This window comes from Balearica regulorum, chromosome Z, assembly GCF_011004875.1.
Source record: "Balearica regulorum gibbericeps isolate bBalReg1 chromosome Z, bBalReg1.pri, whole genome shotgun sequence".
Classification (NCBI taxonomy): Eukaryota; Metazoa; Chordata; class Aves; order Gruiformes; family Gruidae; genus Balearica; species Balearica regulorum.
The window spans coordinates 25,709,545-25,735,616 of record NC_046220.1 but is presented as its reverse complement, the minus strand read 5'-3'; the positions used below and the strand labels follow the sequence as shown (position 1 = coordinate 25,735,616).

General features: G+C 36.9%; 1 protein-coding gene across 1 annotated transcript in view; it reads right to left on the bottom strand.

Annotated features, from left to right (window-relative positions):
- Positions 1–8,746: 8,746 nt before the first annotated feature.
- The window catches only part of FBXL17 (F-box and leucine rich repeat protein 17), a 305,442-nt gene continuing 288,116 nt past the window's right edge, over positions 8,747–26,072 (bottom strand). Inside the window, exons 8-9 of the mRNA XM_075739644.1 lie at positions 25,928–26,070; positions 8,747–10,688 (exon numbers count right to left, since the gene is read on the bottom strand). Of these exons, the coding sequence (XP_075595759.1) occupies positions 10,551–10,688; positions 25,928–26,070 (281 nt within the window). The 3' untranslated portion in view covers positions 8,747–10,550. The remainder of the gene's footprint in view (positions 10,689–25,927; positions 26,071–26,072) is intronic.

The following is a 26,072-nucleotide window of genomic DNA, read 5'->3' as shown; positions in this document are numbered from 1 at the left end:
GAGTGAAAATAATTTCGAAATGTTTTCTCTTGTATAAGCCACTGTTAAGTCTCACTGGAAACTTGTTAAAAAGTAGTATTAACTCTTCTCACTTCCTGAATGACCTGAGGAAGATCTTGTTGCTCTTTTCAGCACCAAGCACTTTATAAAAGCTATGATTCTCAATGAGAAAATGTTATTTATTCTCTCCAGTGGCTTTTTCACAGGCTTCAAAAACTTCGGTCTCCTTGGAGTCTGCAAAAATTGATAGAACTCAGGTTAGACTGAATAGTAGACACCCTTTTGTTTGTGGATTTTTAATGCTCTTTGGCACTATGTAGGTCCTCAGCTCAGACTACGTAGACTTACAGGAGCAAATTCTGACCTAGAGGAGTAAGGAGGTAAGCTCCAAGGTGGTGTGAGTGAGCATTAAGACTGTAACCGAGGTTAAAGGGGCCCAAATTTCCATTTTGAATGACTGTCAAATGGTTAGCCCTCAACCACTCCTTCAAGCCTGATCCATAAATCCAAGTGCAGAGGTGACACATTACTGGCTAGTAAGTCCAGCTGCTACCTCCTGTACATTACTTACTTGGAAACTACAATAAATACCACAATGTTTAGATATAGCCTATGTGTCTAATGGCATTTTTATTTAAAAGACCAAGGTCAAAGTTTGCTCAAAATTGCATGGGTAGCAGCTCTACGCTTTTATGGAAGCTTTTGGTGGCTCTTAAAGCTTTGTGACTTCACATACAGAGAAGATTCAGTATTACTGAGTATCAGCACTAATAGTAATGCTAGTACAAATGCTAATGCTGTGTACTTAGTACTTAACTAAGTATTTTCTAAGCAAAGGGTCAAGAAGAAGGTGTAACTGAGATGATAAATGTCATTAACATGCATATAAGTACACAGATCAATGTAATGACAATGAAGTGTCCCTGTTTTAGCTAACATATATAAAAATGTTAACATAGTAACAATAGCTTTAGAAATGGGTTTACCTGAGCCTTAAACAATAAAGACTGTGATGATTAAAAAAGTACTTTAGGAGCAACTCTAGGCAAGTCAATAAATTAAAAAAACAGTCTTTGCAATGTAGCTGCCACCAAGTTAGGCTGATTGTTTTGCAGATATCCTAAAAGGAAGGAAAATCTACATATCACTTGTTTCTTATTTATACTTGTGCTTTCTGGCGAGGAAAAAGAATCATCCCTTTATTAGACATCATCAAAGAAGGGAAGGGAAGGGTAGATGTACATGCAGAGAGGAAGTCCTTATTTTTGCTTTTATTGATGCAGACTTGACTTACAAAGAGAAAGAGCAAGAGAGAAATTTCTATGGCCGTTATAATAGTATACGAGCATCTTCTGTTAAATTTCAAAAATGCCTCAAGGACTTGGTCACCTAAGTCATGCAGAGGCTTTTGAAATTCTTGCCCTTTGTCTAATACCAGTAGTAATCTGTGATTCTTATCTGTTACACTCTGATGATGCAAAGAGTTACCATTTATGGTCATTAGCTGTCCCAAGGGGGTTTTTCTGTTTTTCCAATTCATGTATTTCTCTTATCCCCACACATTCACACTACAGAAATACACCTTTCTCCTCCCCCAGGTATACTGGGCAGCTTCCCAGACTAGAAACAAACAGATGGGCTGATCTTACCTATGAAGAATTTCTCTTCCTTTAGTGTTGCCCTTGCCATTTCCCAAACATATTCTGTCATGTGGGCAAAGATGCTACACAAGACATCTTTGTTTCTGCCAAATACCAAATCTTATGTCATGACGTGTTGAATTATAGAATATTTAAGAAAGTTAGATGACTTTTTTTTTTAATGAATTCAGATGTAATATTTCCAGTTTTCAAGAATATCAGCAGAACTGATAGGTATACACATTCACAGAATCAGATAGGTACACACATTCACAAACACATAAAGGTCAGAAAAGTAAGTTTTTGAGGGCTGGTAATAATTTCAGGATTAAACAGCTGCCTGTGTTTGCTCAGCTCTATCTCTGCTAAAGAGACTTCCACCCATGGAAGATTTACCCAAGATCTTTATTTTTCAGTGGCAAAATTTTCACAGGCAAATTTCTTGAGCTTAATTTACTGCACATCTTTGCTGGAATAGTTCTCAAGCCTTTGCAGATGCAAAGTCACAGGAAACTGCCTGGTTATATATGATTTTACATGCCTTGCAGATAGCTCAGGGATGCAATTGCAAAATCTAGCACTCAGAGACAGCTGGGAATTTGTGACAGTCCCTGAAGGACTTTGCAACCATAAACCAATGCCTGGATTACACTGATCCATAAATGCATTTTTCCCCTATCTCTGGCTAATGCAATACAAATAGTCTGCCTACTGTTAACTATTTCTGAAGCCACACATGAGAGAACATAAAGAAAATGGCATATATTCAAGAAAGGCCATCAGGTCATTTGTTCTTTCTGCTAGCAAAAGACTTCAATACCTGCGCTGTTGCAGGAAGCAGTATGTGCAGAAATATTCCTTAATTTAAGTTCTACTTCGGGAAAATTTTGCTAAAAAGTAGTGATTCACTCAGATCATAGAGGGAATTGGTGATAGCCTCTGCTCTAGAGCAGGAAAGTTCAATTCATGAACAAGGTGTGGGGATAAAGTTACAGGCTTCAGTTTACCAGCAGTTTCCTCTTCTGAGCCCTCATGGTGATACCACCTCCTCATCACTGTACTCTTTGTGTGAGCCTGCCTTAGTACCTTCACTGCCTTCATCCCATCATGCAGTTGCCCTTGCTTGGCTGAATGGCAGCTGGGGAGAGAGGCAGGATGGATGGCGGGTCTGCGGTTACCCATGTGCCGAAGGTGCAGACGGGGTGCTGGCACCTGGCCTGGTGAGGGGCTCTTTCTTGGCCTATTCTCCGCTGCCTGGCTGGGGAAGGGATACTGCCCTGCAGTGGAGTGCAACCCAATGGAGCAGCAGGCTGATGCTCAGGGGCATGGTGCTGGACAGGACTGGGGTTGTGCTTTGGGACCCATGACACAGAGAAGCAGCTTCTGATAGATAACTGTGATCGGAAAATAGCATATGAGCCATGAAGGCTATGCCTGTATGAGAGAGTTGAACTTGCCCAGAACAGCTCTCTGGTGCTGAGGCTGATGGGTACAGGACAGCACATGCCTGTGCTATTAAACCTTCCTGCTCTCAGGAAGCAGTGGCTGCATCCGGTGAGCCTGAGATGGCTACTGGGCATCACCAGCACTGAACTTGTTTAGGAGAGGCAGTAGTCATGGGCCAGGAGTGTGCCAGTGACTGCTGGTGTGATCTGACAGCCCAGCAGTGCTCCTGGCACTGCTCACGTTACCAGGAGAAGCGTAGCCACAGAAACTAATGTCACATGCCAAAAAATACACAGTGCCTAGTCAAGGGCCACTGCTAGACTGAAGCTGTATCTCCTGGTTTTCAGATCCATTCTGTACTCCAGTTCAGCCTTACCACTGTTTTAAACTGCATTGGTCCGAATGCTCTGCAGTTTCCCTAGGCTGTCACAACTTCTATTGCTTCAAAGATATTGTATTAATCTTTATTCATTGCTGGGCCTCTATTTTTCTGTAGTAAAAAAAGAGTAAAATTTGAAAACTCATAATGAACAAACCCTTCCTTTGTTCTGTTGGGAGGATCATGAAGGCATTTGGACTTTGGAATTCTCTTCACACTTCCGCAGAATCATTAAAAAGTAATTTTTCTTCAGCTGCAACCTTTTTGGTTGCCATTAAAGATTTCCAGGTGCATTTGCTCCCTAATCAGAAATGTTCCTTTGTAGAAAATTTCTCTTCAAGAAAAATTTTTTTTTTCTATTTTCTAGTTTGCTTGTTCACCTCAGTATTTGAGCATCTTTCAAAGCATCAAGCAAGGTGATTAACATTCACTATATTTGTTTCTTATCTGTCTCCAAGGAAAGAAGCATTTCGTTTTGTATGTAACTATTACCTTGCTGCCTATTTTAGAGAAAAAAAAATACCCATCCCTTAGAGAAGAGAATTTTTTATTTTATATCAGTTCAGATACCATGCATCACACAAGATGCTGATTCCAGCTTGTGAAAGGGTCTCCAGTCAAGCAACCACAGCTGCAGTGGTGGGACAGCCTATCTATTTGTGTTAATCTGAGCCTCATGCAGACAAAGATCCAGAGGAACAGCTGAGCTATTTGACTGTTCTTCAGCAACTCAGACCATCTCTGGTGATTGCATCTCTGGACAATACATGCAAGTAGCTGAGCACAGGGAGGTAAGGAATCTCAAATCATTTAGTGCCCTCAGTTTTGTGTAAAACAAGACTTGGAAATATAAAAAAACCCCTTAAAATAATAAGCTGTCTGCTAAAAGCGGGACAGACACTCTTGGTATAAACACTGTTTAATTAACAGCCAATGAATTCTTGTAATTAACTTTACTGTCCCCATTTTCTATTCTTTCTCTACCAAAAGGAGAAAAAACCCATTTCATTTGTATGAGAACTTAGGAGGAGGTATTTCATGCTGTAATATGAAATGTTGGGGTTCTCTCATTTAACTGCTGTGTAACATCTCATCCATGTGATGACTCTGTTTCCTTAGTCACTTTGTTCTTGCGTCCCCTTTTTGCCTGCAGCATTGCAGCTGCGGATGAAGCAAAGCAGAAGTGCTCAAGAACAGCATATTATGTTTTAAATTCCTGAAAGAGTATAAGCAAAGAATGTCACAGAAACACAGTAGCAAATGAATCATTTCATTTGCTTGAAGTGTGGATATTTGACATATGTGTAAGTTTCTTACCCTGAGGTTATTGATGCCTGTAGTTTTGTTGAAGATAGTTAGCGGAGACAGTCAGTTTGGTCAAAATTACTTGGCTGTAGAATAAACAACTCAGCAGTGAAATTTTAGAAATTCTTCTCACTACTTAATCATCCTGGTCTGTAGTTATGAAACAGTATTTTTTTTGTTCTTGCTTGAATTTAGCCTTGCAAGCATGAGACATATAAAATATGTTATAGATATCTAAAAAAAAAAAAAAATCTGATTTTTTAATCTTTATTTAATGACAGGAATTAGAGTATTTTAATTTGCTTTGGACTTGCATTAAATATTTTCTGCATTTCTGTCTCTCTCTCAAAAAAGAAAAAAAAAAAAGGAAAAGAAATTGTGTGCTGTTGACTGGTCAATAAGCAGCTGTCTGTAAAGCTCAATGTTTTGCTTTGTATACGTTCACTTCTCAGCTCAATGCTACTTCCCAGGGTAAGACTGACTGGAAGCAGAGAAAAGATGACATAGTAGCTCAAGAACAGTTGAAGCGTAAGAGATTACAGGGATTTACGAGCTTAAACAAAAATTTACCAGTAAGTCCTTAGCTTAGTTTTGATAGACTTTGGCAGTTAAATGTCTATTTCTTTTCCTCAGCAGAACTACAGACAATTTAACAAATGTAGCTGTTTATAATGTATCAAGCAAAACTAGGAAAACACCACAGAATTCAAATAATAAAGGTTCTGTTCCTAACCTGAAAGTAGGCCTCAGTTTTTTTAGCTTGCAAACCTGATCCAAGATTTGGGCAAACACGAGCTCTTTCCAATTCCTCTCCTCCAATCTGAAAACCAATTAAATGCAGAGTTTTCACATATTTCTCAATGAAAAATAAATATCTTGTGATCAATGTGTCTACACAAACTGAAAAAAGGGGAAAATAGTACTTTAACCTTCCACCACTTATAAAAAAAACCTAAAAACCAGAAAGCCCGTATTTTAAACAACTTTTATCATATTCTGTGGTCTCAAGATCAGGTACAATATTGATACAAGATAATTTCAGATATACTTTTATACAACGAAATTATGTTGTGAACAGGTATATGGTATTCAACAGCTAATGCTACTTTTCCTCATCAGATGACTCAGTTGTAGTTTTAAGGGTCAGTTAACATCTGCAACCAGTGAAACTGCAGGAAAAAAAAAAAGTAGTACGTTTGTAAATATCTACATTTATTATAATCTTATATAACGCTATCATATATGGGAATTGCCACATCAACCCAACATTGTTATTTAAGACAGACCTAATATGCTTATTCTGCATTTCCCTAGATGATAAAGAAATTAGAAGTGTAAAAAAGGTAGGGTGAGAAGAGGGAGGGGAGAAGAAAAGCCTTCAGTCATTGAATATATTTTCTACAGGTTTTCAGAAAAAAACCCCGAACCCAAACAACAAAAACAAGAAGTCAGAAAATTCACCAAGTACCCACCGTGTTTATATTGGCAAAATACAACTCCCTTCACAAAGCATTATTTGTTTTTCAAGTGGTGCCAACCTATGGGAGATTGCATGCTTAAGCCTGGAGCATCACCCAGGGCATCTGTGGTTTGAAAAAAAAATAAATTTGGTATCTGCTTCTAAATTTACCAGAACTTTAATAAAATCTCAGTCACCTATACTGCCAATATAGCAGGTCACTCATGGAGAAAGCTGGGAGAAAAACAAATACAGGATGGAAAAATTAATATTGCTTTAAATAATTTTATTTTAATGGACTCTTTAAATGAATCTGCTTTAAAGCCACTCTCCGTCAATATGGAATTTCATAAATGAGCAACATAAACCCTCACCTAATTTAGCATATAAATCTGAATATTTACAAGATCAGACATCATCATAGTCATTTTACATATGCTTTTACAATTGTTATTTTGCAAGACATTCTTTTATTATGAAGTGTTTCTTTACCGAAAGGGTGGTCAAACGCTGGAACAGGCTTCCTAGAGAGGTGGTCAATGCCCCAAGCCTGTCAGTGTTTGAGAGGCATTTGGACAATGCCCTTAATAACATGCTTTAACTTTTGGTCAGGCCCTGAAGTGGTCAGGCAGTTGGACTAGATGATCGTTGTAGGTCCCTTCCAACTGAAATAGTCTATCCTATCGTGTCATATCCTGTCCTGTCCTATCCTAATTATTTGTAAGATGTTTTCTTGTTCAAGATCACATAACCCGAAGAAGGCCCTGTCCGCCTCCTAAAGAGCTTCCTCTGTGCCTCTGTTACGTTTTCAGGTAACTATTGTGTACATGACCTGCTGCCTTTGATTTTTGTTCCTGTCAATGCCACAGTTTATTAAGCAAAAGCAAGGCCATATTTTTTTCTTGAGAATGTAGGTGCACGTCAGTGAGCTCACATGGAAGCCAGCTGAGAGCCTGAAAAAATTAACTTTTGGTTAATTATTCTTACTAGGGCTATTTTCTTATTCAAAAGGGATTACAACTTATTTTACCAAATACTGTTTTTGAAAACTCAGCTAGATAGATTGGTAAGTTTAATAGTTCTAGGAAACTATCAAGGATGGCTCTTTTGTAGGACCTTCGGGGGAAGAAATATTTTCTGTGAGTGAACCCAGTGGGATTCTGGGGCCATGGCTGAGCTCTGAAGGTTAAGGAGACTCAGTTGCTGTAGGAGTATCACTGAAGACCTTTGGGCAATGCTTTTGAGAATGCTGAGTCACTCCCACCAGCCACCTGTAGCCATCCTGGGATCAGTTTATCCTTATCCATGATATTTTTTCAGAGAAATTCACTTTGTCCATGCTCAAAGACGACTAGAAGCTGCCTAGTACTACACAGAGCACTTGCTGAGAAGGAGTATGCCAGCTTGGATTTGGCAATTCGCTAAGCTTCCCAGTAATCTGGGAGCCTGGACAGAGTGAAGTTGAATCTGCATGTGAAACGCAAGGGTAGCCATTTCCCCTGCTGGGACACTCCACATCGCCTTTGAGTGGTGAGAGATGGGTAGAGTGACCACCAGCTGAACTATTTGAGTGGCATTAAAACAGGATTATACCTGGATTTAGAAGAGTGAACAACTGAAAATAAAGGTTTTCTGTCTTTTTCTACAAACACCTATTGCTTAGGTAAGAAAGCACTTGGAGCTTGCCTTAGCCTCCTCTTCTGCACGTTGAACAAGGTCAGCTCCTCTGGCCTAGAAACGTCTCTGATAAGGCAAATACCTTGATGGCAGATTCCCACACAGATCTTGAAGGAACAAAGACATTTTGTTAGTAAAACAGGCCTGTTGGAACCTAGGAAATCCAGCATGTAATCTGCTTGTGAGTTTTAAGTTTTGCATAAGAGAAAATGGGCAATTTTTCTTTTTTCAAGAGGCAATAGCTTTTCCTTTTCCCTTAAATGGTACTTCCCCTAAATGACATTTCAAAAATTAAAGAGTGTGCAACATTGTTATTTGCTCTTATGACACGACTTAGGAAACATTGATTTATTATAAGGAAATTAAAAAGCTATCTGTGGAAACACTGCAGTTAGAAGAACACATTTCCGTCTAGTATTCCTATACCACATAAACTTCCAAATTATGTAAATGCCAAGATCCATGGAAATTAATTAGCTACACTGAGATCTATAAAGATTAATATGTTCAGAAAAATAAGAGAGAGATGAAGAGCCAGTAAAATGCAAAACTACTGGAAGTACTTACTTAATGGCAGAAGTGAAAAGACATGACCAACTAAATCAGTAATATATAAAAAGAATTAGACTTATAGGGTATTTTAGATCGAAAAAGATCTCTGAAGGTCATTTAGTTGAACTCTGCCACTTGCAACAGGGCTAGCTTGGATCAGTTTGCTCAGGACCATGCCCAGATGAGTTCTGCGTATTCAAGGATGGAGATTTCAGTCTTTCTGTTAGCATAGTCCAAGTACAGTTAGCAGCACAGATAAATAGAAGACACTACATCTTTCATCTTTCTTTTATTAAACCTCATTGCAAGATCAAAGGTTTCACGAAAAAATAGAAACTTACAAATTGTGTGAATAGTTTTAATGCACTCATAAAAAGACGTTAAATGAAAAATGACTAAGATTCTGTACTATATCTGCAATATAATCCATTGACTTTATTCTGAAAATATTGTTGCCATTTTTGAGTAAATAAAACGCCCAGCATTACACATGTTCACATGTATTTACCACTTATTTAAAGCAAAAACTTTACCATATATTTTTTCCAGAGAAATTAGTTCATCCCCATTTTGAAAAGTCTGGTAAGAAAACATTCAACACCCTCACTGGAATTATGGTGAGCTGATGTTTCTGTTGTAAAAAATTATGCTATGGAAATCAGCAAACAGTTTTACAGAGAGTTATACAGCCATACTAAACAAGCTTCTAGGTTATGCTGCATTAGACCTCTGGATTAGCAAAATAGTCTGACAATAATGGCAACTCTTCAGCTGAAGCTTAAGCATTCCATACTTTGGATTAAAACGCTGTAACCTTTGAAAAACAAATATCCAGTGTTACACACCTGAAAACATTCTTAACCAAATGGTAATACTCTAAAAGTTAATACAACTTCAAATTGAAGCTGCGATGTCTGTATTTACACTATCCCCATGTCAAATTTAACTCCTTAGAATGCAATGTGACACACAGAAAATTAATTGTTTTATGTATTTACTCAGGGTATTTTCTTGCATACACTGTATTAGGAAGCATCTGATGCTATAAAATGATACCCACGATGGGACTCATGTTTAGATGGTCTTCTCGAGGTAAGCAAGCACTCTTTGCATTGTAAGATTGGTTGTAAAACAACCACCACACAGGAAATGAGAGGAATCCTGTTTTTGGCTTATACCCATTGATGTGAATTTCCAAATTCAGTAACATAACAGCATAGTCAGAGGAGACAAGTTCACTTAAAAAAAAAAAAAGTAATTTTTTTCAATCAGATATTTAAAAATTGTTAACTTATTTGTTATAGTTGATGTATTCAATTACTGTTTGCCTTTATGAAGTGGAGCTGGTTATCAGTGTTAGGTTAAGCATTGCTAACTCACTTATAAAAATGGCAAGGTGGAAAGATTTGGAAATCTATACAGCATCTATTTAAAAAAAATGAAAGAAGATATCAATTTTGTTGAGTGATGAAAATAAAAGAAATAAGATTGTCCATTAAATATTAATTCTGTCATTATAATCATTTACTAAGATTCCTGTTTAAATTAATTATTTGTATAATTATAAAAATGTTTATAAGAAAATCACAATTCTTTGTAGATTTTCTTATTACTGTGCATCTTGAAACTGCTGGGGTAGCTTTAGTAAATAATAAGCATCAAGTTTAGCTCCCAGTTTCAACACAGACTTCTACTGATCAACTGCACTGGTGCTAGCACTGAGTTACCACTTACTTACAAATCAAAGGAAACACGCATGACCAAAGCAAAGTAAAGTAAACAGAGGAAAACAAGGTTAATATCTACAACTCAAACTATCCCAAGAACGAGTAGGAATCCACTTCAAGAAATCTTGCAAAGGCTTTTATATCTTTTATGCAAACAAAAATACGATGCATTTCTAAAGTTTTGCTTCGATACTAGCATTTAGTTGTACAGTACATTAAAGTCAGTGTACAGCTTTTACCATTTTAATGTAACCTCTGTAAACTCACAATTATATTGCATCATATGAAAGGTTGTGAACCCTCTGCAATCCCCATTATATCTACTGAATGCAGCAGAGTGAAACTATCATGTTGGTATAGGAGGTTTAGGAGGCAGTAGACATATTTGGTGTCCAGCCCATTTGATAAGCCCGTTCCAATGTCCTCTTGCAATCCTGTAGTACCGTACTGAAGGTTATATGTGGATACTGCTGCACTAGCTGCTCCACTGTGGCTTCATTCACCTGCAACCAAAGAAAAGAATCTATGATGTGCAAAGAATGAATAAAATGGGCAACATTATGCAAGCAAAATGAATGACTGAACTTCGGACTCCCGGGATGACTTGTAGGATTGGGCTCTTCACTGATACTACAGATTTGGGTGCATTTATCACAAAACAAAATGTACAGAATGTAATGTTCTGTTAGAGAAAAAAACCCCCACACCTCAATTTTATTGTAGAGGGAGAAGTTTTATATAACATTCTAGTAAATGCAGGTAGATTAGCTGTGATTGAAAGCAAAGAGGAAAGACAAATAGTCTCCATTTGAAAACAGCTTTGTTTAGAAAACTGCAACAATGTTTAACAATCTATTAAACTATTTTCACTCTACGCTTGACTATGCTGGCCACTCACAGAGCCCCAAACCTAATTATTCAAAGAAAACCCATGCTGTTTATCAAAGTGCTGCCCAGGGTAACAAATTTCTGTCTTGAAATAGAAGCATGTTTATTCAAACTCACTCAAGCAGACATAGGCTTGAAATGTAGTATTTTCTTGGCTTTGGAAAATGAAAATTGATTACATCTATTAATTAATTTATGGTATTGTTATGATACTTTTACATATACTAAGCAGTAACTCCACAATTAACCTTACTGAAATGAACTTGCACTGTATGGTAGCTATCAATGTGGTTGCAATGAAAAATAAGAGATAACATGACTAAACATGGGGAAAAGAATGCAAACTATTCTATATTGCAGGTAGATCAATTTACCAATTTACCAATTACCAATATAGATCAAACTTTCCAAAGGTTAAAAGTCCTGCATGTCTACATCATTGGCAGAATTTTTTATTTTAGCCTTTTGGTGTGAGGCTAACACTGCACAAAGGTTTTTTGGGCAGAATGTTGGGATCAATAATTACAACATACAAGCTTGTCAGGTCTGGGATGTCCCTCCTAAATCTTAGCCATCAAAAGTAGCACCTTTATTCTTTATTAGACAAGGCAATCAGACAAGCCTAGCTAAACCTAACATCTTTACAATTGCAGTGCTGTGAGGGGATTAATTTGTCAATTATTTTTAAGCTGATTGCAGTTCATATCACAGAAGTAGACAGTTTTCTTCAGACTTTAGACAAATAAAAGATTAACCTAAGAATCACAACTTCTAGGTAGCTCTCTTTGAAATCTTTGCTGAACACTCGGGCATTTTACAATGCATCGATATTACATTTAAACACTGAACCACCTAGATCAGTAGGATGTACAATGGATATAACTGTTTGCTTTTTTCCCCATGGTATTCCACATTCAAGGACAAAAGTAAAAAAACTAGACTAAAATATTTACTATCATTACAAAGATCCATCTTGGGAATAATATTATGAAAGCACAGTGACCACAGTATGTAATAATATTTTTGTCCTTAACAGATAACAAGGAGCACATCCTTCTGAACAGTGATTGCACTCAATGACAAGGATAAATGACAGGTCTAATATCCAGTTCTTCTACTTTGATAATAGAAACACTCAATCTTCATTGGAAGTTTCATCTAGCTGAGACTGACTTGGATAGAAAACTGGTTTAACATCCCTTCATAGCACAAACTGTACTCTTTTGGCAAATTACTGCATTACAGTAACATCTTCCAGTGCTGAAAAACAAGAAGTGACTTTTAATAAATCAAAATTAAATCAGAGATAGCCCAAGTCCTCACAAACATTTGATATTTATAGCTGAATACATACTTTCAAACTGTCAACAACACTTCATAGAAATATTACTTGGTAGGGAAGAATCCTCTAAAGTAGCAGTATTTGCTACTTTTTGCCTATTCAAAAATACTCAAAAGCCTCTTTTCTTTAAATTTGTAGTGCAGAAAGCCATGGCAGAATCTATCATACTACCAGAAACTTCTCTTAATGGTTAACTCAGCCACAACAAAGACGCTTACCACAGCAGACAGCTGCTCATTCTGCTCTTTCTTAATGGGAAACTTAAAGAAGAGATATTGTTTATCTGCTGATAGATGCAAATATTACTAGCAGATAGAGGTGGTTATGATTTGACGCATACCTGCTGGGCTTTATTTGTTAGAATCGCATGGATATTATAGCTTTAGAGCCTATACCCTAAAGCAGATTTTCTGTTACAGGAAACAAGTAAGGCAAATTTGTTACAAAGATGATGTTCAAAGACAGCACGATAGGTAATGAGCTCCATGTCCTGGTGTCTTTGACATAAGACTGAACACATTTACAGAAGCTACATTCTAGCTATATATAAGCTAATGTATTTACTACAAGACTAACTTAAGCAAAACAGCATGGCCCATGAAACTCAGGGAGACAGGTGATAATAATGGTATCTTTCAGTGCTAAAGCCTATGAAGAAATCTATGGTAAACCGTCTAGTACTACCCATTTGTCCTAATTTTTTTTCTGATACAATTATTACTGGATAAAATAATATTTAATACAATTATTACTAATTGCTATTACTACTTTACTAAACCGGAAAAGGAAACTTTTGGTATTGAGTGCCAAATACAGTTATAAAATAAAAATGAGCATACAGAAGGCAGGTAAAACAATTGCAGAAGTGACACTGACAAAATCAGCTATTTTATGACCAAAACCTGAATAGTAGAAGGTTTTCTTCATTTTTCTTGGAGTGTTAAATTAACATTTTAAATTATTAGTTTGATCCTAGACAATAACTTCAGGGGTGTTAAACAGCAAAGTAACAACAAATTCTATGTACACATTTGGAACCATAACAGTTACAGAAAAAAATTACTTTGAGTTTAAAAAATTTATTTTACTCTCATGATAGAGGAAAAAATTATCCTACCAAGCTTTGTGATAAATGATCAAATATATGCAACTTTTAGTTAAGTGTAAATATTTCTAATCATAAGAAAGTAACAGCAAATAGTTAAAAAATATGCTGGACAAAATAAATTCAATGTAAGATTACACAACAGAACAGGGAGAAAAAGAATCTTATTTGGCAGTGAGACAACCTACATGGATCCCAGAATGAGAAACAAATGTGGACAAATGATCCCCTATCAGAAGATTTTGAAAGCTTTTTGTCTACCATGAGAAAAGTCAGGTCGAACAATAAGACAGTGTAAAATTTCTAGTATTTTAAACTTTCTGTAGTATTGGACTAAAACTGCACTATCTAAACGTTAGGAAAACAGAGAAATCAAAAGGTTGTTCTTTGTTAATGAATGAGATAGATAAATAATATTTAAGTCAATGCCCTTAGTATCCTTGTCTTTGGTTCCCCTAATGGTAGGATTAAGATGAAAAGAAGTCTTATGCCTAACCATTAGAACACAAGCTTCTGTCTCTTTGTTAAGATGCAGTCTGACTGGTAATAAAACAAAAGTACTGAATGCCATTCCCAAAATAAATTCATTACACAAACAGGGCAATTTTCCCTTCTGAGCTTGAACATTCTTGTTCAATGGATGAAAACTAAAAATCTTCACATCTTAATATACTTTAAAATGTTATATGTTTCTTCCGCAGAACTTTCATTAATCTTCATCTTTTGAGTTGTCAAAAGGAAGACTGCTGTCTGAAGATAAACTAGTTAGATTATCTAATACATAATCATTCATTTGAATTTGAATAGCCCTTCAATTATGCTTTAACACATAATGAAAGAATGCAGTCTGTATCATTAACAGTCAAAGTAATAGGTCTGTGTGAATCCTGGTCATCAAACAGAAAAAAGAAAACAACAACAAAGATTGGTTTGAAAATCATTTTTTCTTGCTGAAATAAAAATTTATTTCAGGCCAAAGAATAGATTAAAAAAAACAAACAACAACCAAGCAACCAAAAACAAAGGAGAAAATGGATTACAGAAACTGGCAGGACCAAGTGATGTCACCTCCTTTTAACTCAATTAGACCAGTTACCTGCAAGTCACAGTTTTTAATCCTTTTTGCTTAAAGACATCTGAACATGTCACCTATTTCCTGGGAGAGTATTATTGACTTTGTGACCAGTATTATCTGGGGTGGCACCTCCTCAATTTCTTCTTCTGATGATAGTGTGGTTGTGCAAAGAGTATTTAAATATCATCTGCACTAATGAAAAAGAACACTTCCTCATGTGACAGTTAGGAATTCATCTGGGAAAGAAGAACACGAACTCATCTAGTCTATGTGAAGTGGAAGAACATCCACAAAAGGGTTTTGGGAATGCTCCTCTGGAGGACTCTAATCTCGCTCTGCTATATACATAATGTGCGTGAAATATTGAGAAAAATGGGAAATCGGTGTTCAAAACTCTTTCTCTCCTTTAGGTAAAATGATCTACCTACAACAGAAAGGTTGGAAAACCCTTCCAGTCTGTAAATAATTTTTCCCAGAATAAACTAACTGGCATTTATGAGCTGATTTTTCAGGTTCAGTATAAACTGAAATTAGTTTTTCAATTAATACGCTACTCACAGAAAAATATCTAGTCAGATTTTTGATCTGGTATGCTAGACTTACTCATCTGGTCTAATTGCGTACTCATTTGGTACACCAATTGTATCTGCCACAGACCACTATGAGTAATTTCTTTTATGCCATCTTCCATGAGTTCTCATGGAAAATTCAAACTGCAAGCATAAATAGTTACTAGATAATTTTTAGGTTTTTACTTTTAAATATGCCATATCATTTGCCAGAATTCTGGTGATAATTTCAGCACCGTTTTCTTTCATTTCTAGATTCTAAAGTCAAGAATTTCTAAAGATATCAAATGATTCCAAGGGGCTAGGATGTATTTTTCTTTACCTTTTGATTCCTTTATGTTCCTAGGACAGATCTTATTAAATTCAAGGGAGTCAAGTTTTCCTAATCCTGTTAAGATAAATTAGGGATTACAATTGAAACCATCAGTTGAACTAGACATTTCTTTTTAATGAGACTGATAGCTTCATTAGCCCTGATGAACATGATTGGGAAACTAGTAACAATGGACAAAGAGAAGGCTGAGGTACTCAACGACATTTTTGCCTCAGTCTTCACTGACAGCCTCTCTTCCCACACCCCTCAAGTGGACGGACCTCAAGGCAGGGACTGGAGGGAGCAAAGTCCCTCCCACAGTCAGAGAATATCAGGTTCAGGACCACCTGAAGCACCTGAACACCCATAAGTCTGTGGCACCTGGCAAGATGCATCCCAGAGTCCTGAGGGAATTGGCTGATGTAGTTGCCAAGCCACTCTCCATGATATTTGAAAAGTCATGGCAGTCAGGTGAAGTCCTCAGTGACTAGAAAAAGGGAAACAGTGCACCCATTTTTAAAAAGGGTAGAAAGGAGGACCTTGGGAACTGTCCACCTGTCAGCCTCACCTCTGTGCCTGGAAAGATCATGGAACAGATCCTCCTAAAAGCTATACTAAAGCACATGGAGGAGAGGGAGGTGATTTGAGACAGCCAGCATGGCTTCACCAAGGGCAGGTGGTACCAAGCTAGTGGCCTTCTCTGATGGAGTGAGTACATCGGTGGAAAAGGAAGAGCTATGGATGTCATCTACCTGGACTTCTGTAAAGTCTTTGACGGGGTCCCCCACAACATCCTTCTCTCTACATTGGAGAGGTACAGATTTGATGGATAGACTGTTCAGTGGATAAGGAATTGGTTGGATGGTTGCATCTGGAGGATAGTGCTCAACAGCTCAATGTATGGAAGGATATCAGTGATGAGATGTGTCCCTCAGGGGTCTGTACTGGGACCAGTACTGTTTAATATCTTCATCAGTGACATAGTGTGATTGAGTGCACCCTTAGCATGTTTGCAGATGACACCAAACTCAGAGGTGCGGTTGACATGCCTGAAGGATGGGATGCCATCCAGAAGGATGTGGATAAGCTTGAGAAGTGGGCCCCTGTGACCTGCATGAGGTTCAACAAGGCCAAGTGCAAGGTCCTGCATCTGGGTTGGGGCAACTCCTCTATCAATACAGGCTGGGGATGAAGGGATTAAAAGCAGTCTGTGGAGAAGGACTTGGGGGTGCTGGTGGATGAAAATCTGGACATGAGCCGACAGTGTGCGCTTGCAGCCCAGAAAGCCAACCATGTTCTGGGCTGCATCAAAAGAAGTGTGACCAGAAGACTGAGGGAGGTGATCCTGCCCCTCTACTCTGCCCCAGTGAGACCCCACCTGGAGTACGGCATCCAGCTCTGGGGGCCCCAGTACAGGAAAGACATGGACCTGTTGGAGCGAGTCCAGAGGAGAGCCACAAAAATGATCAGAGGGATGGAGCATCTCTCCTATGAGGACAGGCCGAGAGAGTTCAGGAGGACAGAAGGCCCTGGGGAGACTTTATTGTGGACTTTCAATACCTAAAGGGGGCTTATAAGAAAGATGGGGACATATTTTTTAGCAGTACCTGTGGAAAAACTTCAGGGTAACATCCAATTCACTTGATAATTGAAAAAAAAGGTTATCTCCATTCCAAGTTAATAACTGAAATAAATAAGCAGCCTTATAACTAAAAAAACCCAAGCCCCTCAAACTCACATGCAAAAACCCCAGACTTGCAAAACTGGATTAGTGCAAAGGTGCAGTATTAAAGCTTCTTTGGAAAACTTGCCTATGCTCCTCAGCAGTTCATAACATCACACAGTGATGGATTGCTGAAATAATTTTTGCATAATATCTAACTTAGCCCTTGGAACAGGAATATGGTTAGCTGATTTTGGAGCGTGCTGACATCATGGGCACTCTCCTGAAGACAATACAGGTAGGTACCTTCAGTTATATAACTTTATAGGCCAATCATTAATAAAAAATAACAAACCAAGTTATAATATGGTTAGTCTGCAATATCTGCACAGAAAGGCATTAATAATATCTTGAACTGCTAGCTTAATTTTAGAAATCTAGTACTTGTAAAGAATTTTAGGGAAATGTTAGCAGGTGAGAGTAACAGTCACACCAAAAAATTCTGAGAGCTGCCATACAGAAGTATAATAATAAAGGTTAACAGGGTGCAAGTATTATCATTACATTTCTACATATAAAGAATCACAAAACCAACTTTACACAAAATAAATGCAAACTGATTTGTTCCAAAAGGGCTTTCTTATCATGTTACTGACATTTTTGCTTATGGAGTGGTATTGCAGCATTAGAGGTATTGAAATTTGTGTGCATTTTTGTCTCAGTATACATAGAGTAGTATTACATGAAAGCCAAATTTATATGTAGTGAACAAAGAAATGACTCTATAATCATTGTGTGTATCCATAATGATGGACTTCAGACACATTTTATGTTCCAGTTTCTCTAATGTTTTAACAAAATCCAAAATATACACACTTGGAGTTATTAAGAAATACATTCTCATATACACTTTCTTTTCTCTATAGTTTGCTTCCTCAAGTCAGTGTCTTATAAAAAGTGCACTTTGATTTTCTTCTGCTATTAGTTGAATGAATTATATTCTCAGGTGGCCCAATTATAACTGTTGCCTTTAGCCATAACAAAATTAAAGATTTCTGGAAACGTTTTCTGTGAAGTGCATTTGATCAGCTAAGGCAGACATATTCCACAGAGTTTCAGTGACTGCCCTCATGCCCAGGGGCAGAACCTTTGTTTAGGACTTTAATAAAATAACAGCACTACCAATATTAGCACAATAATCCTATAGTCCAAATAAAGTCCCTTACGATTTCAGCAAGAATGTATTTGACTCAATCAATGCTGTTATTAAAAGAAAAAAAAATAAAGGCAAAAAAAAAGAGCAGCACACATGCATGCACATACAAACACTGTATTTGTGGACTCATAACGATATTGACAAGTACAGTCTGATGTACTATTATTATCATGACATTCAACCACTTAATTGTGTTAAATCTTAGCAATTAATTTCCACTTACATTTGGAAAGAGGAAGGAGCAAGTAAACAGAAATATCTGTAATCTTTTCTGCCATGTGAAGTGAAATAAACAGCATACACAAACCCTCTAAAGTTCACTGATAGCACTTCTGGAAGGGTTTCAGAAAATGAGCAAGGTTACTTGTGGAGTATAGTCACTTTACAGTTCTTTGCTTAAATCTCAACAGAAAGTTAGAGTCCTAGAGGGATGAAATTCATTGTTGTGGTTGTTAACACAGGTGAATGCTACTGCCTCAAACTGACAGTCCCTGCACAATTGCTGAAGTCACTACATTACTGCAAGCTAACAAAATAATCCACTTCAAGTCTCTGAGTTTGCATAGTTTTCCAGCAGAGCCATCATTTCAGGCCTTGCTGTCCTAATCATTACTGCCAACACAATATTGAGCATTAAAGTTGTGTAAGTGATAAAGATTTCACTCTCAATTCTCTTTGCTTATTGTGAGGGTTTATTTTTCTATTAAATCAAAGAAACCAATCTAAAGGAGCCTTTTAGTTTGGCTGGTTCGTTGGTTTGCTAATTCTGTTCATGTCATTCTGATTAATTTCTTCTAGACTCCACCTATGCAAAATTTCAAGGTAAAAATATTACCAGTTCATAAGTATTTCAAATTTATGATGAAACTGTGTGCTGCTTTGTTCTTACTTATAAAAATTGCAGCTAATAAAGGCCCATATGCAGTGAAATGACAGTGTTTATTTATATAGTGATAAATATTCTTTCAAATTACTTTCTGTCTGTTGAATTAATAGCATTGAATATTTTGCTTCTTATTCTGCTATATTAACAATAATTTGAGCACATTATTGTAATACTTGTCAAAATGACGGCCTGTACAATTAACAGAGAAATCATTCTCAAAAAGTTGTCAGGTGGCAAAAATGACTGGAAGTTCCAGAGGACAATGCTTCTGAAAATTTCCCTCTCTTTTTTATAATCATAAAAATGCTAACTACTTCACATTGAATTTTTCCTTAATAGTTGGCCTTATCCTGATTTTGAACTATTGATCAGTACAAGTGCCAATTTTTCTACTATAGTATGACATCATCAGGTGGTTGCTTTTTAAAAACAAGGACAGACTCATTAACTCAGGAAGATTCCATCTTCAGCCTACTGCCATGGATATGTTGCTGAACTATCAGCCTGGAAGATAAAAATCTTTTGGTAAAGAAACAGTTAAACTAGAATTATGAAAAGTTCAATTTGATAAAGAATCCTTTCTTAAATTTTAGCAGATGCTTTCGTTAACACATGTAATGGATCTGTTATTCTAGTTAGCTAGGGAAAAAAAAAGTATTGTTCAGTCTTTTAAAATTGTTGTATTGAAAACGAAGTGAAATAAACGCTATTTTTCTTTTGTTGTGGGTTAGAAAGGATAACTGTCGTTTCCTTCTAATGGTATTCACAGATTTTATGAATCTAAAATCTTCATATTCATAGAGAGACATATCAATGGCAGTTTCTATACATATAGAACTTTAAAAAAATACAGAGTATCCTTTTTAATATGCAGCAACGTAACTCAAACAAATATAGTGATTTAAGAGAAAATAAGTGCTAAAGAACTTTTCTTAAAGGGAAGGATTGGATATTTTCAGTCCTCCTCAATATCACAAACCCATAATTTCATATCTCAAAATGAACCCCTTAAAATATAAAAGAAGAAATGGCAGCCATTTATCAGATTTTTTAATCAGGCTAATGATAGTTAGCCTTTTCTGAAGGTGGAAGGCAAATTACTGTGATAATTATATTAACACAAGCCATAGCTCTGTACTCTCACTGTTCCTACTGTTGATTAAGAACAGTTTAGCTCAAAATTGTATTTGAAATGTAAAGATGTATCTCTAGAACCTAAGATCTCTTTCTCACTTACTTAACTTCAGTTACAGACTATCTATGCAAATTAAAAGTTTGTAGATGAAGGGTAAAAATGTTTCCAGTCATCCTTATTAACATATGTATATTTAATTGCAAAGTCTTTTTTCCCTGAGTTGGTAAGTTTTTTCACAAGCTGGCATTTCCTTATATACAACAGGAGCTGAATCCAGTTATGCTAATGATTTGCAGTTAGCACAGGATATATATTTATAAATCTTTCTAAAACAGATTTTATAGAAGGATAAAGTGATAAACGATTTTAAAAATATATTGATATTCTAAAAATCAAAATTTTAGTCTTACTTAAGATGCAAATGATTTCTTTTTATTTTTAGGGTTCATCTATCTTCCTTCCTCTCTGCAGTAACATAAAAGAGTTTGTCTGTCAGTTGTACTGACCATCAATTTCTGTGCTCTAACTTCTCAGTAAAAGTGTAATAGGAAATCCATGCTACAATTCATTTGAGAAAGTCATCTGGAATAAGCTACAGGCTATCAGAAATATTTTCATGAAAAGTAACTTGAATTTCTAAAAAAAAAAAAAAAAAAAAAAAAGGAAAAAAGAAAAAAGCAAGGAATAAAGGCCATGATGACTTATTAACCGAAGTTGTGTATCCATTCACAGCCAACTTTGTCACTCAATTTCATTCACACATAGCTGTGAATGTTGAATTTTGCGGCCTCTGTTTTTCAGTGTCATTTTTCTGTGTATTTTCCCAAGAAATGTCGCCTGCATTTATGTGGTAGCACTGCTGATAACCATTGCAAATAGCACCACAGCTTTAGGAAAAGGATCTTGAAATACGAACAACCATGTGAGAAAAGTTGCAGACTCCATGGTAAGATTATTCTGACACATTGTTCAACCAGTCAAGCTATCAGCCAGAAAAACAGATCAAGTTTTTAGCCACTATTTCCTAGGTGATACCCAGCCATTTTCCACAAAGGTGAAGATTTCAAACTGCCATTATTTAAAGCTTTTTGGGTTGATGTGAAAGCACAATAAAGAAGTGCTACAAAGACATCTTTAAAATGAATTCTAGCAATAAACGGCATAGAGAACATTGCCTTCTTTCTCCAATTTATTTTGGAAATATGAAATAAAAAATAATCAACTAAGTAATTAAAACAAGTAAGTATGATCTAATCAGTTTAGGGGTAGAAATGTATAGAATTGTGTTCCGAAAAAGAAGCTTGAAACGTGTGGATTGGAATCTGTGAATCTGACGCAGGCATCATTTTATACCCTCAGGATGCAAGTACAGTTCTTAGGAATCCTAATGCTAGTGATTGTGGGAGAAAAGAAAATGCCCCATAACTGCCTACGCCTCTCTCAAAGTTTCAAGTATTTAAAGGACAAATTATACTTTAAAATATATACTTTCCAAAGCTGTGATTAAAAAAAAAACAAAACAACACACAACAGCTACAATTAAAATTTGGTCTTAAGAATGGATAGCCATGTTCTCCTTCTGCTGTGGGGGAACTGAACTGAGCTGAATTGAACATAACCCCTGGTTCTGGAGACAACTGAGGTGACAAATCAGAGCTTCAATGTACCCTGGCGGTATACAAACCAGCTACACGTTCCCACATGCTCATGTCAAGTCCCAAAACACAACCTTGGGCTGCAGCCTACAACAGCACAGCATTCCTCTGTGCAGAGAAACACGGAGTTTGTGGTTTCACTGTGCTGCCAGAGCATTGGGAAGCCGCACTATGAGGCAATGAAGCCTGGCTCACCGCCCCTGGGAGTGGGGCATAGCACCAACACAGGCGGTAACAGCAGAATGCAAAACAGAAATACTATGTCCTTCTAATTAAAAAAATCTAAAATGTCCTGCTTAGGCCTTAAATAACTACTGATTTTATCTCTTACTGCTTTCAAAGGAACTGGAGACTCAGAATGGCATTTCCTTTTTATGAAACATAACTTGTGCAGTCCCAAGTGCTGCCATATGCCGGTACAGACCTCCACATACATACGCACACAAATACATATTTGCACACAGTTGATACCAATTAACGTGTGAGAGATCAGAAGGGAGAAGGGTCCAACTGCTTCTGAGTACGTTTTGATGTTTGTATGCAGGCAACTAGGGAATTTCTTTGTCCAAAATATAGGTACTTAAAAATATTTAGGGTCTACTTTCTGAATGCCTAAATACTTTTGGAGGTCTTGATCATAGTGTCTCAGGAGCCTGTCTGATACAGAAAACTAATGGTACATGTCTCACTGTACCTATGCTGTACAATGCAGGACCCTGTAGAAATCAAGCTAGCATTTCCTGAGGTACTCATGGAAATGGAAGCAATGCTACCACATCTGTATGACAGTATCTCATGAGTCTTGCTGAGTGCTAATTTCCCTGGACAAGGTGCTGTACTTTGGCAGTTAAGCTGCTATCAGGACTTATGACCGTGTGTTCACACTGCCCTCCGCCTTTCCAGAAGTACTGGTTCATTCAGAGCTCTCTCCAGGCCTCAGACACCACTGCTGTGTAGTGCAGGGAAATCTGAATTTGACTAAGTCATTGAGGTGCTAGGGAAAATTAGAAATAAAAGAAGAGACATTTGCTCAGTAACCTTGCCTCTAATATTTTTACATTGAAAAGAATATTTAGATTTTGTGTATCTCAGCATAAACATGTTTTCTAAACCAAACTTATGCTTTGGATAGTTCGGAAGAGCTTTCAGCATGTAATAATCTTTGACTTTTTTCTGTATGTTATTCGTAAATAGAGATTATGTTGCTATTTAGCAACACTTAAATGTTGGAAAAATAGTGTTAAAATGCTTATTAGAAAACTTCCAACTTAAATCTATGCCCTCATTATGATGATCTCATGGTAAAGTCAGCATTTTTTATGAGACTTCTCAACACAATGACATTTATTTTAAGGCAAAAACCTGTGGTATGCATGTTAGATGGTAGGAAACATGATAAAAAGAAAGGTCATGGCAATAGCAGTTTGATGAGAAATGAATAATTTGATTATTTTCATGGTGTAGATCAATAATGCTCTGCATCTACTTAAACACATTGCCTGGAGGCATTCAGATAATCAATGGCATAAAACAGAGCCTGCCTTTACCCAGGCTTGCAGCCTCTCTGATCTTTCTTGGGAGGACCCTTGATGCCTCTAATTTATGTCAACCGCATATCAAAGAAATTCCAAAAAGCCTGGGTCATAAACAGTATTTTAGTGGTAACCATTTGAAGTCTACTTACATATGTTCCTTATGTAACTACATTTATGTAACTTCCCTTCCAATGCCTGGGAATTCCTAAAAACCCATAAATGCTACCTGGTACTAGCATAACAGTCAGTACCTTAGTAAAGGAAGGCTAGTTAGAAAGGGCAAATCTTCTAACCCTCTCTTCACTGCAAGCTGACAATAGTCCCAACACAAGAATTTCAGTCAATGGGGCATGTAAATAAACCCTTTTGCACCACCCAAGAATTCTCTTTAATGATGTGCCGGACACTGACATTTTTAATTTAATAGAGCAGCCACTGGAAAAAATTAGTTCTGCATGATGTTGGGGAGAGACAGTTGAAGACATGACTTTGTTCAGTAATTTCTCTGTTCATTTGCAGTGGAAAAAGGGAGCTGGCATCTTCTAGCTGCCAAAAACTCTTAAGTCAAGGATACTTACTTCATTCTGTCTGTGGAGCTATTTTTCTCATCAAGCCTTTGCAAGCAAAAAAATAATTCCCAATGGTAGTACAACTACTACAGTGTTTGCTGTAACAGCATTTACTCATTTCTTAACAAGTTTTAGCTACCATACTTTGCATACTCATATACATGCACACAGGCATGTGTGTACACACACGCACACACACTTGCAGGCATGCAGTCAACACTGCTTTTCTATCTTCCTTGAAGTTTTCTCAAGAAATATTTTTTCCTTTTCGCAATTGACTTTCATAACACAAAAGATAGTATATAATCCTTTGTAACAAACTAGGAAAGCATTAACCAGCAATTAGAGGAATACAGACTGTAGTAACTATAGTTTAACTGATGAGGTAGTAAAACTTGTTTTCAGCATCAAGATCATTGATTTTCTATAACAGCTGAAGACAGGATGAAATTATTGCACTTATTAGATCCTTGTTGATTGTTCAGCATTAGCTAAATTCACAAAATAAACACATGTGTAAAATTGACTAGGTGATTCAGGATCAGATCTAATTCCCAAGGTCAAGTAACCTTTTGAACATTCTCTAAGTACATAATCTTAGCACAATCCATCAAAGACACTCACATGCTCTTTTCGTCTATTGGCTCTTATAAAACACTAATGTTTAGGAGATTAAGTGGAGTCAGCTTTAATAGACAGAGCAATTCTTCCAAAGTGCTCAACCTCCCCTCAAACTGGAAACTAAGGCTGGGTTTGCAAAATGCTGTTTCTAACTTTACAACTGACCTGAAAATTATTATTCCTTGCCAGTTGAAATACTGGATTTTGTAACTGTCTTCTATAAAGCACTGCTAGAGATGCAAGGCAAGGTTTGAGCATGAAGTTTCTTAGACCAAAAACCTGTGTTTCCACAGGCTGTATCTAATTAGAAATTTGCACGCCTGAGAGATATGCTTGTGGTGGGCATCACAAGCTGGACATTTCATTCATGATGGCTGGAAAAGAAATAATCCCTGCAGATACATTTGAAGAGTTGAGATCAGAGACTTTGAATCCCCAATGACTTTTAGCTATTTCTGCTCTGTTCCCAGGCCTCTTGATCTCTCTTCTCTCAACAGAGACGTGATTCCTGAAGCCCATATACAGGGTAAGGTGGAGCTGGACTGCCTTTTCCTCTCTTCTTCTAATGATAAAGTGCTAAACTTACAGGCATTCTTACTATATTCCAAGTAAGAAAGCTATATAATAAATTAAGTATTTTTTTTTTATTTTAGCATTATGGTTTTATCCAAATCCTTGCCTTTGTGTTTTCAAAACCATTATATGTGAGCAAGAACAAAGACATATAGAAAATCACTCTGGAAGTAACACTGAAATATTGTTATTATTCTATTCTTTTTTTTTCTTTCTTTATAAAAACCAAAGTAGTCTGTCATAATAATGACATGACATACCAATCACTTTTTAGCCAAAAATATTCACAACCCTCAGAGGGCAGATTTTACATAAAATTTTTGTGAGCACCTCAGGCTGCAGGTGTAGCCTGTGGGTGTATTTTGAAAATCCATGTCAGCAAAAATTTATAATGCACTTTTTAGTTCTCTAGATACTTTTTAAGCCAAATATGTGAACACAGTACACTAAAAGAGTTACCACAGTAGTGAATACCAAACCTGTATGTACAGAAAAACATAAATCTTCCTGTCCCTCCCTCACTCACACATACATACACGAACAGTCACTCTCACATGCACTTAGAAGGAAGCACCAGTTCATGGAAATGCTCCTTACCTGATCACATCTCATCAGCCCTAAATATCTGAGAGACTTGCTGCTTTGTGCAATTTGGGTGGCTCCATGGTCTGTGATTTCTTTGCACCAGCCAACATCCACTGTCTCTATTGTCATGCTGTATCGTCCAATGGCTATCAGAGCT